The 16,404-nt window shown below is 42.1% G+C and overlaps 1 protein-coding gene across 1 annotated transcript in view; it reads right to left on the bottom strand.

Annotated features, from left to right (window-relative positions):
- The window catches only part of LOC122624846 (matrix metalloproteinase-2), an 80,087-nt gene extending 66,501 nt beyond the window's left edge, over positions 1-13,586 (bottom strand). The window contains exon 1 of the mRNA XM_043804582.1: positions 12,539-13,586. Coding sequence (XP_043660517.1) covers positions 12,539-12,700 — 162 coding nt within the window. The 5' untranslated portion in view covers positions 12,701-13,586. The remainder of the gene's footprint in view (positions 1-12,538) is intronic.
- Positions 13,587-16,404: the final 2,818 nt, after the last annotated feature.

Here is a 16,404-nt window from a genome sequence, read left to right as displayed (position 1 = left end):
CGGAAAGCGAAAGAAAATCAACATAAATGCATCAATCATACGCCGCGTGGGTCGGCCAGACGATAACACTTCAATCTCTACATACTCTTTCTTGCTGTCTCTAAATTTCCCATTCCCCGAGTGACATTAAAAATCAATCAATGGCACATTAAATTAATGAATATGACAACAACAATGGAAATCGGGGTCTACTGTTGATGCTTCTGCCTGCGGGCTTATCGCCCAGCTGAGTGTTTCCTTTTTGATGCGCCTTTTTTGTGTTATCAGTACATTAATTAAGTATATGATTCAAACGTATATAAACCGTAATGCTTCCTATTTATTCGGCTTTGCACATATTAGCTTAAACGAGCACGTTTTTATTTCGACGCCGCGTAATTGCAAGGAAGATGGCATTTCTGAGATCGCAATTAAAAACAAAAGACAAGAGAGAACGCTGTAGTCGAGTTCCCCGACTATCTGATACCCGTTACTCAGCTGGTGGAAGTGCAAAGCTGAAATTTCCACACTGACAGTTTTTGGCGGTTTGTGGGCGTTAGAGCGGGCGTGGCAAAAAGGTTTTTTGACAAATCGAGACAAATTTACAAGACCAACAAAAATGTGTAAAAATTTCGACAACATATTCAAAAGTGTGGGCGTGGCAGTTTTGGGCGGTCTGTGGGCGTTGGAGTTGGCGGTGCAAAAATTTTTTTTTGGCAAATCGATAGAAATTTATAAGACTAATACAAAAATGAAAATATATCAAAACATTTTTCAAAAGTGTGGGCTTTTGGCGGCTGGTAGGCGTTATAGTGGGCGTGGCAAAAAGTTTTTCTGCAGATCGATACAAATTTACAATTCTAATAAAAAAATATCAAAACATTTTTCAAAAGTGTGGGCGTGGCAGTTTTGAGCGGTTTGTGGGCGTGGCAACATGAGTCACCAAACTTGCGCTGCGTCTATGTCTCTGGAGTCTGTATGATTTATCTCAACTTTCTAGCTTTTGTAGTTTCTGAGATCTCGACGTTCCTGATCAAGAATATATATACTTAGCATGGTCGGAAACGCTTCCTTCTGCCTGTTACATACTTTTCAACGAATCTAATATACCCTTTTACTCTACGAGTAACGGGTATAATAATGAATGGTAGAAATCCTCGACTATCAGATACTACTAGGCAACGACTTCAAACTGAGTCACACGAGCGCCACCTAGCGGCCACCGACGTCCTTAGTTAGTTTATCAATGACTTCAAAAGTAATGCAGTTTTTGGTATATACATACTTCGATAGGTATATACTTTATAGGGTCTAAAAAGCATCCCACGTATTACGTACTTTACAACGAATCTAGAATACTATACGAGTAACGGGTATATCAAGAGAAGATGTTTACGTATTAAGGTTCTACAGAATATTAAGAGGTTTATTTCTTCGCAAGATTTCAAATGCAACTTATTATATTTATTAATGAAAAATACATCATTTTAAAAGTTCAACATAAATTACGTGTTGTAAAAAATGGATGTTATGTTTTCGATGAAATCCTATTTATTTCTCATTCTACATACATATATATATTTTTTTAGCACATAAACTTCTGTTTGGTACTAACACAGTTTTTGTATTCCGCTGCTTTACCAATGCAAATTGGGCATTATTTGTTCTTGTGCTCGGCTCGAAAATTTTTCCGCTTCTTGCATTTCAATGCGTGTTTAGGTGCAGCGCACACACAAACACGTATCGGATGTAGTTTATTTTACATACCTTTTTTCTGGGCTGCTAGCAAGCAATGCCAGAAAGGCAGCTGGATTTTTCTATAGGTCCCTACGTGACACAATTAAAAAAATAAATAGGAAACAAGCCCGCAGCAACTGCATCTCCCACCAACATTATGTATTGAAAGCGAAATTTAATAAAAGCTTTTTAAGCCACGTAAATGCACGCCTGTGTTGCATGACTGGCCGGCAGGGGGCGCCAGTGAGCTGAGCCCTTTTGCTTCACACAGGATTACATTTTTGTCGTCTAAGAGCCAGTGGAAAATTGGCTTTTCCACGAAAAAATACTCTAATTAAAGAAATCACTTAAGAGTTATAAAGAGTTATAAAATGTAATGAAATTTTAACTGAGTTTTGTAATAAAGATTAAGATTCTGGTAATATTGCCTTGCTTTTGTAGACCCAATGAACATATCATTCTTAATTTTTCTTAGTGATTTCAATTCCCATGAAACGCACGCAAAATTCACGCTGTTAGTCACTGACTTAATACGGGATCTGGGATTTCCTACTCTCGAATCATTTTATTGAACTTTCTAAGTAACCGGGCAGGTCTCATTAAGGCATTTTACAGGTGTCAAGGGGCATTTGTCAGTGGGTCGCACTCATTCACTGACAAATTGCCTTACAAAAATGATAATTTATTCGAGGGAAACGGCATCGGTGTCGTGTCAACGATTCCAGCGGAAATATCTGTTATTGTAATTGATAATAACATTAATGTGCTGCTCAATTTATTAAAATTCTCCCCTGTATTTCCCGGGCTTTTGGCCCACACTGAATCAGCAGCTTTGACTTGACTTAATGTGCCTGGAGACCGTCGACAGTTAATTAATAGCGGCAAATTTAATCTGTTCCAAGTTGGATCTGACTCGATTCACTCCCTGGCTGTTCCTGTGTCTGATTATCGCGTATGAAGTTGGCATTAAAATATTATACGATCTGATCTGGCTGCTGCTGTATACGTGCACATATGACTGTTACCGCTCGACACACTCAACTGGCGCTTCACGAATTGTCATAAGCCTATTAAGAGGCTGATTGTTCTTGCCGGAGACTTGGGGGTGCCCTTCCCTGTCTTGAGTGTGCCATAAAAGTAATGCCACCGATCGGGGAGGGTTGACTCTCGAGCTGGGGACTGGCTCTCCTACCAGGAAGCCGTAAAACAATCAACGAAAATGCTCAGAATGACTTCCATCAGCTGCAACAGCGTTAATTGCATTCCGAAAATGAGGAATTTGGTGGGTCTGACAATGGATCAATTAAAAATGAGTAATAAAGCGTATAACTGCACTGTGTGAATTGCCTTAAATGGCTGCATAAATAAGGATTGGGCATTTCATGCAGGGATTCTGTTAATTCTGTATAGTCACCACTTCTCACTCACTGCACATATTCCATAATTAGAAATCCTTCGTTAATCATACATTTTTCCACATACTCCAACTCAACTTAGCCGATTTATTAAACTGAATTACACTAAACATGGGTTCTTTGCCAAAGAAATTGATCAAATAAGAACTGTCCCAAGGAATATAGAGTAATTTTCGAGTCGAGAAAATCTATTTAAAGGTATTGTACGGATTATGAGCGGAGTCACCCGGTGCTTCAGCTGTCTTAACAGCGGATTAACATTTTATATATCGATGCTAATTGAACTGAACTGTATTCTTTCTTTCTCTCTTGTAATTTGCGGTCATAGCGATCAGACGTGATTTTTGTATATGAAGAAATAAATGAAGTTAAATAGTGTATATATGATTCTTATTTGCGAACCCCATTACAATGATGTCAAAGCAGTGAGGCATCACAACTATTCATTGGTGGCCCATGAGGGGAACCTTGCTCATAAGAATCATAATTAATAATTGCTAAAAGCTGTTTGGCAATTTTATCTTCGTGGTCGGCTTCATCCAGATAAATCACCGTGCCTACGTTTTCTATCGCGCTCGCTCTCATCACGACAGAGCAGTATACGCAAACATTCGCGCTCGCTCTCATCACGACAGAGCTAAGTCCCGTTGCCCTTCGATTCCGTTAGATTTGCCGGAATCTCTGCCAACTCAAAAAAACAAGACGTCAAAGAAGAACACCGATAACATACGAGCATTTGTGCATATTACATACAGTGGAGCAACGTCAGTATAAACAATGTCGAAATTTGATCAACTGGTGCGAGTTCAAACTGACCGCATTGAGTCTTTGAAGCGCTTGTTCAGTAATGTGAAAAAAGACTCGAGTGCGCGGAAAACGGAAATATATTTCGAAAAACGTTTGAATCAAATCGACGAGTTTAACAAAGAATTTCATCAGGCGCATCACACACTTATATGCATGGCAGACTACGAAGAAAGTGTGTATAAGCAACAAAATACAATCAGCCAATTCGAAGACCTGGGCATGGAAGTTTACTGTTTCGTGGCCGAAGAAAAGAAACGAATTTATCCAGGCACAGTGACGCACAACGAATCAGCTAACTCTACAATAACAACACATGTAGAGGAAGTACGGATACCACTGCCAAAATTACCAGTTCCGAAATTCTCTGGCAACTGCGCGGACTGGCCAAGTTTTCATGATGCATTTTTACGCTTAATTCACAATAATGAGCGTCTGGATAAGATTCAAAGGTTCCATTTTTTAAAGGAAGCATTACCAGTAGGCCTGGACAACGACATTCGCCAAATCGCTTTAACTGAAGCAAACTATGAAGTCGCTTGGACCACACTTCTACAACGATATAACAACCCACGAATTGTGTTCGCCAGCCACATGAACATGCTCTACAACTTACCGAATCTTTCGAAAGAAAAATCTGCTGACATACGGTCTATGGTTAGCACAGTCAACGTCTGCATTGCCGCTTGCAATACCGTCAAGGCGCCACTACAGGGAGGAGATTTTTGGTTGACTCATTATCTAACAACCAAACTACCCAAAGACACTCACACAGCTTGGGAGCATCATCTGGGCAGCAAGATTGACGTTCCTTCATACAAAGATCTGCAACAGTTCCTCAATGATCGACTTGTTACGTTAGACGCTATTGAAAGCCGTAACGCGTGCAGCGGCATGAAACAGTCAAATGAAACTTCAGACGGTACTAAACGCGTGCGTGTGCACAGCGCCCACACCAGGTCGGGTGCTTCCGCGTCCGCTTGCTATCATTGTGGCAACTTACACATACTTCGAAGATGTCCGCAATTTCTTTCAATGGATTGCTACCAACGGAAGGAAGTGGCCAGCAAGGCAAAATTGTGTCTCAATTGCCTGGGAAAATCGCACACACAAGCAAGCTGCCCCAGCAACAAGAATTGTCTTCATTGTGGTCAACGTCATCACACGATGTTACATTTTCCAGCAACACAGCCAACGCTGATACCCTCCTCGACATCATGCCAAAGTTCAGCAGCCAGTTCAGATGCCAAGCCGACTCTACAGTGCATGTCAACTACAACTTCATCTATGACTCATCGAAAGGTACTACTAGCAACAGCTCGGGTTGTACTCAGTAACACTCAGACAGGATGCCAGGCCACGGTAAACGCGCTTCTTGACCAAGGATCGGAAGCAACTATCATTTCGGAGCATGCTGTACAGTCTCTCCAGCTCTCCCGAAGCACAACTCGCACTTCAATCACCGGAGTCGGTCAAGATTCAGGACGACGCTGCAAATTCATCGTAAGTTGTTCGGTGCAAACAGCAACTAACCCAAATTTCTCGTTAAAGGTCGACGATGCTTATGTTTTGAACACGTTGACATCACACATGCCAAGTCAAAGTTTTCCAGCAGGAAACTGGAGTCATATCCATGGTCTCATGCTCGCAGACCCCTATTATTATAGATCCAAGCGAATCGATATCATTTTTGGAGCCGACCTTATGGCACAACTCTTGTTACCTGGAACTAAGATTGGCTTGCCAAACGAACCCATAGCGCAGAATACTCAACTCGGATGGGTTCTGTTAGGCAATGTTGGCAACACGCATATTACACGCCACATTCGATGTAATCATGCCATAATAAACTCCGAAGAGCTGCTTAAGGTATTTTGCGAGGTAGAATCAGTTCCAGAACGCCCAAAGCTCTCCAAAGAAGATCAATGGTGCGAGTCTTTCTTTAAGCAGACCCATCAACGTCAACCAGACGGCAGTTATCAAGTCCGTTTGCCATTCAAGAGGAACTTTGACCCCAGTATGACGCTCGGAAAATCTCATCAGATCGCCCTGAACAGATATCTTCAACTCGAAAGGCGCCTTCAAAGGGACCCAGACAAATGGATCAGATACTGCAAAGGAATTGAAGAATATTTTCAACTAGGTCAAATCACGTTGGCAGAGACGAGCGAAAACTCAACCATAACCACGGATTCCTACGGTCGGCATGTTGCATCATGCGTGCTACCACATCATGCAGTTTTCAAAGAAGAAAGCCTCACCACAAAACAACGTATCGTTTTTGACGCATCGGCCCGGACCTCAAATGGCAGATCGTTAAACGATGTACTATGTGTAGGTCCCACGCTGCAAAATGATCTGCCAGCCGTTCTCTTGAATTGGAGACAATATCAGTTTGTTTTCACTGCCGATATACAACGAATGTATCGCTGTATCAATGTCCACCCTGATGACACGCAGTACCAGAGGATTTTATGGCGGGCGGCGGATGGAGTCATCAAACAGCATTGCTTAACTACCGTCACGTTTGGAACAGCGTCTGCACCTTATACAGCTATAAGAGTCATCCATCAAATAGCTGAAGACACACAGACAAAATATCCTATGGCATCCAACGTTCTCAAAAATGAGATATATGTCGACGACATTCTCTCAGGCGATCATTCACAAGAGGCAGCAATACGGAAAAGTTTGCAAACTATGCTAGCTTTAAAATCCTCTGGCATGGAGCTACGAAAATGGGCTAGTAATGACCAGGATCTGATGGCAACGATACCTCTCGAGCATCGATGCAAGCAGACATCCCTCAGTTGGGACAATGCGGACACCATCAAAACACTGGGTATGTACTGGTTGCCCAAGCAAGATTGCTTCACTTATAAATTACTAGCAAATACTCCAGCCGGTATAACAAAACGAGAAATCCTATCGACCATAGCACGTTTATTTGATCCTCTTGGATTAATCGCTCCAGTTGTAATTTCAGCAAAGATTATATTGAAAGAAATCACACTAGCGAAGCAATATCGCGAGGACGGATCGAGTACATCACTGGATTGGGATGAGCCAGTTCCCAACACCATTGCCGTCAAATGGCAACAATTTCGACAGCAACTAATGAAGGTTAAGACGATCAAAATACCACGCAGCGTCAAATTTACGCCACTATTTAGTAGTGAGATACAACTGCACACCTTTTGCGATGGATCCTCCAGTGCTTACGCAGCAGCAGTGTATGCACGCACCCAACAGTCTGATGGGACTTTCTATACAACGCTCATCGTCGCAAAATCAAAAATTTCGCCAACCAAGCCGTTAACAATACCGCGCACTGAGCTATGCGGTGCAGTATTAGCTACCAAACTCACCAAATGGGTGCTGGAGAATAACCGATGGACCAATGCACATATATCTACCTTTTACTGGACCGATGCTACCATTGTTCTGCACTGGATTAAAGGAGACATTACTAGGTGGAAAACGTTTGTAGCCAACCGAGTGTCTTACATTCTCGACCACACCTCAGCGGCTCAGTGGCACCACATAGACACATCGGAAAACCCAGCAGATTGCGCAACCAGAGGCTTACCACCGAGCCAAATACCTGATATTTGGTGGCATGGCCCATCCTGGCTATGCAAACCACACAATATTTGGCCAAACACGCAATCACAATTGCTCAATCCAGAAGAACGGGATCTGGAGGCCAAATCCATAAAAATTAGAGCCTTCACTACCTTGTCAGACACAAAGGATTCTATTATTGACCGATTCTCGTCGTATACAAAACTGCTACGTGTCACGGCATACATGTTACGATTCTGCCACAATGCTCATGCTCGAGCACAACGAAGTCACGGATCACTCTCTCCTGACGAGCTGGATGAGGCCCTGTGCTGCATAGCTCGCCTTGCACAATCCGATACATTTCACGCCGACATCCAAGCGCTTAAAAGGAACAAGCCGTTACCACCCCGTAGCACACTTTCAAATCTTACACCGTTTCTTGACAACAATATCTTGAGGATTCGTGGCCGTCTCAAGCATTCAAATCTCTCTTTTTCTCGAAAACATCCAATTATATTACCTCATTGTCACCTATTTACAGATTTGGTAATTCAACACTCTCATCAGCTCACTCTACATGGCGGCGCTCAATTAACACTGGCTCACATACGCTACAAATTCTGGATTCCCAGAGGCAGACAAGCAGTCAGGCGAATCATCCGGAAATGCGTCACATGTTTTAAAGTAGCTCCAGTCGTAGCGAAGCAATTGATGGGTGACTTGCCATTACATCGAGTCAACCCCCCAACTCGTCCGTTCATTACAACAGGAGTTGACTACACTGGTGCGATTGAACTTCAAGCCGCGCGTGTACGAGGATCAACCACCTACAAAGGCTATGTAGCCATTTTTATATGCTTAGCAACCAAGGCGGTCCACTTGGAAGCCGTCACTGGACTTTCAACAGAGCACTTCCTGCAAGCATTTACGCGATTCACCGGACGTCGAGGACAAGTTCAACATATGTATAGTGATAACGGCACAAATTTTGTTGGCGCGAGTACATCGCTTAACCAGCCCATCACTTGCAAGGCAGCCCTAAACGAATCGACATGTCAACATGGGACAAGGTGGCATTTCACACCTCCATATTCTCCCAATTTTGGTGGCATCTGGGAGGCAAACGTGAAAGCAATGAAGCATCATCTTAAACGGATCGTCGGCAGCCACAAGCAGACGTATGAGGAGCTTACTACAGTTTTGATCAGGATTGAAGCATGTTTGAACTCACGTCCACTTTGCCCGCTAACCGCCGACCCTGACGATTTAGAAGTACTAACTCCAGCACATTTCTTAATTGGTGACGCACTACTGGCACCGCCACAAGGTCGGCCGAATAATAAGCCTTTGCGTGAACTATTTCTCGCACAACAACACATGACGCGACAATTCTGGTCTCAATGGTCTCGTGATTGGTTATCACACTTGCAAACTCGGCCAAAGTGGTGCCAAATCAAAGATAATCTTAGCATCAACGACTTAGTCATTATAAAGGATGATAATCTACCACCAGCTAAATGGACTATAGGCCGAGTCGTCGAACTGCACCCTGGATCGGACTCGCTAGTCAGAGTGGTTACATTAAAGACGAAATCTGGCATTCAAAAGAGGTCAATCACAAAGCTTTGTCCACTTCCGATTTCAACATAATTATGATCAACACACGGATCAAGAATCACAAGGAGCCTTCATGCTGGACGACGCATTGGCGGGCGGCATGTACGGATTATGAGCGGAGTCACCCGGTGCTTCAGCTGTCTTAACAGCGGATTAACATTTTATATATCGATGCTAATTGAACTGAACTGTATTCTTTCTTTCTCTCTTGTAATTTGCGGTCATAGCGATCAGACGTGATTTTTGTATATGAAGAAATAAATGAAGTTAAATAGTGTATATATGATTCTTATTTGCGAACCCCATTACAATGATGTCAAAGCAGTGAGGCATCACAACTATTCAGGTATAGTATTAATACACAATACATTTTATGTTTTCTCCGCCTCATTTTAGGAAATATTCTAAAAAGGTGATTGGAATTCGTTATTGATATTGAAGAGATTTTTTACGCATTCGAAATGAATCAAGCCCATGTTTCGATCACTTTTATTTCCAATGAAGAACGGGAAACACCTGTTCTTGTCGCTGACTAAAATTTCATTGTGCTTTCTTTTTCCAAACTCATTGGGAAACTACCCTTGAGTGGCAGAAAGACCTCGGCCGCAAATAGCAATTACAAATACAAACACGAAAGTTGAAAGTCCCCGAAGTCTGCGGATGACAACGCTTCCTTCCATAGTTGTACCAATTAGAATTTTGCGAAACTCCAAAGAAAATAGCAACAGTTTGCTCACTCCGCCTTCCTTCTGTCCCTGCCCCTGTCCCTGTCCCAGTGGCAGTGGCAGTGGCAGCGGCAGCGGGAACTTATACATACATCTTGGCAGGCCCCTTTCCCTCAGACAGATATATCCCCATTTCTATAAACGCTACTGCGTGGCGACATGCAAATGTGTGTGGTTGTGCGCCTGCAGATAAGTTAACTTCACTTCACTTTCTATATGTATATGTACATTTTCCGGACTACTTCCGTTGGGGCATGCAACCGCAGAGCAGAGCAGAACAGCGCCGTGCCGTGACCCTGCCACCCGCCACCCACCGTCCTTCCTAGTATCTAAGGGCTTACTCCCGCCACCCCAAGATAAAAAAGGACCGATTGCACTTAGAAAAATATTTAAAATTAGCTATTCGTTTAGAAATTTGATAAATTTGCAATTGAGAGTAAGCATGTCCTACTTTTAGCACCATTTGTTATCTGCAACCAATATTGTCCTGCATTTTTCTCTCCGTGTACGGCATCTTGCACTTCGTCTTGGCTCCATTTCCATCATTTATTTGATTACACGCCACTCATAAGCGTGAGTGCGTGCGTATATGCGAGCCATCCGTTGAGTGTGTGAGTGGGCCGAGGGTGTGCCAGTATGTGTGCGGGCGGGGGGGTGTATGAGTACGTTTATTGAACCGACTTCATGGCATCGCCTAGCTGGCGACACTCAGGCGAACTCAACCCAGTAAGACTCAACTCAACTCGCCGACTTGCCCGCTCGGTCCGCCACGGATTCTTGGTTTTTTTTTTGTTTTCAGTTCCGCTCATATCGCAGCTATATATAGTGCTCCATATATGCATATGCATATACCTATCTCTTATGGCATATGTTCGCTCATCCAACGGGCAGCTGGGAAGCGGTATCCTTACTAAATAAACAAAATGCGGGTCTGCGAAGACCCCGACCGAAGCACTGTTCCAGGGATACTCTCTCAATCTTATCAGTTATCTGAGATACCACCACTTTAGGAATATTCGAACTATAGGGCTTAGTTCTATATATAATACATATTACAACAGTTATAATTAAAGTTAATGTTATTAAGTGATTTTAAAGAAAATCCGAGAACCCCACCTAAAATTTTAAATTTTAAAATTCGAGTTAAATTTTCAGTATTATTTACATCAATCGATTTTAAAGTTCTGTTGGTTCTAAAATGTGGAAAAATCCACACAACCTTTGGTGCGTCCTACTTCGCTCAATCCCTTATATTTTCCCAAACATTTCAGGCCCTTTAATTACGGCTTTCGTACTTTAATAAACACCAAGATTTGGGACAGCCACACGAGGAGAATCGCCGCAATGGCTGGCTGTACATAAATAGTTCATCCTGGCCGCATGTCTGGCGCTGCTGAGTCAGTGGCGCGGGTTCAATGTCCTGGCGCGCCTTAAAGAATGCCACCGCGACTCCTTGGCACACACGAGCAAGAAAAACAAAAGGCGAGCATAATGGGTAAATTGGTCATATTTTGTTATTCTGATTAAAAAGGCGCCCGCGCTCATTAACTCCAGAAATCCGCGAGCACATGTCCTAGTGGCCAGTGGCACATGGGCAGCAGCGCCGAAGTAAAGGGTAAGATAAGGGGGGTTAAAGATGGGGGTAGACCCACAAATGCATTAAGAGCCATAGGATGCATGCCCCAAACAATAAGCGTTCATTGTGCACTACAAACTGCAGTGGCCAAACCCAAGACTACTGGGGGCCCTCATCTCGTGGCGTCTGTATGCACACATGTACAGTGCGTTTCGAACGAGTAAGACGGCCTTCATTTAGTGAAGTAAGTATATAGTAAGTGGTATATTCTTCCGCGTAATAAAAATCAGAAGTTATTAAAATTAATTGGAATCTGTTTTTTCCTTATATTATATTTCCTCACCCTTTACCATTTAGCTTTTTCAAAATTTCCAGAAACGTTAATTAAGTCGTAAATGTTATTCAAGTAAATTAATAAATATTGATACTGGTCCTTTGTTTAAACATTTAATGTTACCGATCAAAAGTTCTCCCAAAACCAAAGGTCGTCATAAATCATAGATACATACATATATGTCTCGTGCTGTCTATGCATATGTAGACCATTGGGATTTTGAGGTCATAGGCTTGAGCAGCCACAGCAGCATCTGCATCGCGGGGGGAGGAGGGGTGCTAGGGGCCTTCAGATCCGCCATATCTCGATTGTACTTAACCCGCCCCTCGATTTACTGTCTGCTACCGAATGCAGAGATACGGATTGAGTATCTGAGCTGCCGGAATGAAAATGCGTCTCCTATAGGCTGATTTAGTAGACTGATATCTACCTTTGTTCCCTTTCTAATTTACCGTCTGGCTCTTTATCTTCTTATTTAGAATCTTTAATTATTTATGCCACATGCAATAATTGCTGTTTCAATTTTTATTGCAAACCCTCTGGGGTTCAAAAGTCAATTATTGATGCATTTTTATTGAAATGGGCAATTGGGTCAAACAGAGCTTAAGCATTTACCATCAGCCATGAAATGATTGATTACATTTCGTGCTATTTTAGGGAACTCTTTACTTTTAAAATAGTTTAGTCGATGCATCCACTATGTATGAACATCCCAACGTCCCAACCTTGAGGTATATCGTCTCACAAAACATATAAACATATTTAGGAAATATTGCAACCTTACCATTATATCCTCGGAGATGGGGTTTTTTGCTTTCTTGGGCTTGGTCGCCTGCATGTCCAGCTGTTCAGCGGTGGGTGCAGATCCTTCGGGGGACAGGTCCTGGATGCACATAGAGTGCGCAACGAGTGCGAGCAGGGTAGCGAGAACATATTTGGAACACATTTCGCTAGCTTTCGCCGCTCTCTTTCGCTCCCGGTGAGAAAACACTTGAATACAATACAATGTATGTATTTCTCGATCAGTGGGGTCACAACTATGTATTTATCTTTATTCTTTGTTCGAGGCCTAATTAACCGATGTGGTGGACTAACAATTCGTAGTGCTAAGCTGGGAATTGAACTTTTCACTTTTGTTTTAGATTCGCTGCTGTTGTTGTTGCTGTTTTCTCGGCCGCGGGGGTTGACACAGACACACATGCGCATTGGCGGCACTCACACAAATAGCCGGCAGCATAAATACAGCTGCAGCAGCAACAAAAACAACGGAAGGAGTGTTGGTTTGTGGCGGGGAGCGGTGGGGAGTTTTTCCGTTTGGCGCTTCTCGTTCTGTGTTTCTGTGCCTGCCGCTTTGTTGTGGCCACTGCTTCTTTCCTTGGCTTTTCTTTCTCTCTCCTTCCGCCCTTTTGCGCTCTTTTACATATGACGCATACGAATGGTGGGAAAACAAGGAGCAGGGGGCGTTGAGTTGGGTTGGGTTGGGCTGGATAGAATTTAAATTTGATGTATAGAATGCACACTAGCCACTTGGCCACCAAGACACAATTAAATAGCTCGCAGTGACAGCACAAAGGAAAGGCTTTCCTTGTTCATCCGTTTTTTAGTATTTTCCCGATACCAATAGCGATTCCCGGTTCGCGTTACCCGATTCCCGTCAACCGTTACGCGGCTTTGTTCGCCCCACAAAAGAAAACTCAAGAAGTGGGCGGTGCTCTTTTATTTGCGTGTTTTGTGCAAGCATAAATCTCGATGCTTTTTACTTCTACATTATTTGTTTCTGTCGAGTTCGAACTGAAAAATCTCGTTACACCGCCGAAAAGCGGGTTTACCGCGCGGATGTCTAAATGTGACTGAACTGCTGACTTGCCTCGACGTGAAGCGACTTGAACGAGCGGGCACAAAGAGCACAAAAGGCACAAAGAGTCGCTTCTCTTCCTCTTCATTTGCGCGCGATACTCCAAAAAAGAGCGGAGAAGAGAGAGCGATCGCGGTTTTAATTTGAAAATACATTCTCAACTTGGTAAGAAATTTATTACGCTCTCTTAAAAGTTCACAGAAAGAAAAAGAATAGTTACCTTGGGTAGTAAGGTAGTGATGGGTACTAAAGTTATTTATATGAGTGTAGCAAAGTAAGCAGCAAAAAATTACGTTTTTTTAATTAAATCGTTTAGACTTCAGAACTCAAAATATTGTTTGATTCATAAAAATGTACTCATTTTCTTCTTGTTGATATTTTGCAAACAAGCCCAATAAAGAAATAAATTAATAAAATGGAAAAGGAATTGCACATAATTTATAATTAAATTTCTAGTACATTAGTTTTTGATGAGTTTATCATAATTTTATACCATACATATACTTCAACATGCATGACGTTTTTACATCTGTTGCTTATTGTGACACTGAAACACAAAATGTTCTTAACCATACTTACCTGTCATACCGAGTCTAGAATACCTCACTCGAACTGAAAAAAATAAAGGCTTTGTGTAGGTTATTTTCTTGAGTGAAATTATTTCAGAGTATTTAAGAGGGCATCCGATCGTTTATGCTCTTTGGTTTTATATTTCTTAGCTGCCTTATGCTTTTTGATGTTTGCTACCTAAAAAGTGTCAGTCTAACAAATTTCCGCCAAGTTTGAACCACATTTACCCATTGCACAATAAACACAAAGCAGATGGCGTTAAATATTGTTTGATGGAGTAGTTCCAAACTGAATTCTAAAATATAAGAAGTGACGGAAAACTTTATGATTTAGCAAAATTTGGTTTTATGATATATAAATAAGTATGCTTTTTTCTTCAACACAAAAGAAATTTTGTGAACATTATGGGGTATTTGTTATTAAGTATTGCAGTCTCGTTCACCAAACCGGTTTTATTTTTAAATCAATGGCTAATCAAAATACGCACGAATGCTATCGCCATCCGACTACTCACTGTAGTATTCGACAGAATCATCCTTTTTTTCAATTCACTATCTTTTGGGAATCCCAAAATGTCTTTGATAATGATTTTGCATAAACAGCCTTGATATATGCATATCCTCCTATAATCAACATCGATATAAATGTCCACTTAAACTCAATTTATTGTCTCTTAATCATAACCAATCAAGAACAGCAGTTGGACTAGTACCTTGATTAAATTATTGTGTCGTATATGCGTAGATTATTATTCAACGCAGTTTTAACTTAAATATGAATATATAAAGTAAACTATAAAATTTTTTCGGTATAAAAAGAATGAAAATTACAAGTTTAGACATTTCGGAACATGATTGTATAGTAGCGTGCACCACTGTAGCCACAGATATCCGAAACATCTTGCCGGCAATTTCTGAACTTAGACTGAGGTCTTGGGTTCAAGTGCTAATTGGGCTCGAAATTGAATGCAAAACCGATTTCTGATCTGCGGCTGACCCAAATAACGTCCAAATGACAAGCTTTGAGGTGACACATGGTCAGGCCCTCGAAAGGTGCGTAATTTTCGAAGTTACGACATCAATATATATAATCGTCTTATCAGTCCGATGGGGTCACGCTTATTACTCAATGGAAGTTACGATGATTTCGGGGAAGTTGTCCACTTATCATTGCTTTTGGCATATGTATGTACATATAGCCATACCATGGCTGCCATGGTCAGGATCGAGCAATCAGTTATCGGAAGCTTCCTGCGGAAGGAAAAGCAAGATACGGTTCGGCGTGAGCGTTCCGAAAGGTTAGTAACTCTTTAATGATTCACTGGCTCAGTGCACTTTCTTGTTTACTTGCTTTCTCCACAACTGCTGATAGCCGTATCTGCATCGTTAGGATAAGTTCTTTCCATTCCGCTTGAGCTGGGCGGTAGTATCCAAACAGTCCCCGATTTAAGATTGCCTGGAGCAAGTTCGTGACATATTCATTATGGACTTCGTTCGACTACAACTACGACTACGAATACGGGTATGGGTATCTTCGCTGTGTGGGTGGTGGCATGTACGTCTGGCCGATATGGGGACACTTATTTATTTACATGCGTGCCTACGAATAAATGGAGTTCCTGTGCCTACACTCAAAAGTTCATGTTTTATATAAATCAATTTAAAACGAAAAAGTCACGTGTATGTCAAAATGCAGTTGTAAAATGGATGCTTATCTCAATTAACTTTTGAACTTACCCACCCACCCAACCACTCTATACACAACTCATGTTTTCAGTGTACTCAGGAGTGAGTGGGGGGTATCACTTGCCATTGAACAATGACTCAATTTGAGGTGTATGCTCGGCTGCTCTAATATGGAAGTGCGCCACTGGTCGGACATGCGATTTACATACTACCATTTCCAAACGTGCGAAATCGAACACGCTCCTCCACAGGCAGGAAATCAAAGCAATTACTAATTGTGTTTTACAAAGCCCCAAACTTTCTCAGCGTGACGCACACCCAAATGCGACTTATGGCCAAATGGGCAGGAAATGCCAGCCCAATTGACCTTCCCCCATCCGCAAGCAGATGTATCTGTGTCCGAGTAATTAATTAAAATATGCATCCAGTGCATGGGGTTCTCCGCTTTCCCTGGACACGTGCGTTGCTCTCGTCATGCATTGATGTGTCCATATTGAACGCCAAGCAGCGATTTCCATTTAGCAGGACCATTAATCAATT

Source organism: Drosophila teissieri, chromosome 2L (genome assembly GCF_016746235.2).
Source record: "Drosophila teissieri strain GT53w chromosome 2L, Prin_Dtei_1.1, whole genome shotgun sequence".
NCBI classification, from domain to species: domain Eukaryota; kingdom Metazoa; phylum Arthropoda; class Insecta; order Diptera; family Drosophilidae; genus Drosophila; species Drosophila teissieri.
Note: the sequence above shows the minus strand (reverse complement) of the source record. Positions and strands in the feature narration are given on the sequence as shown.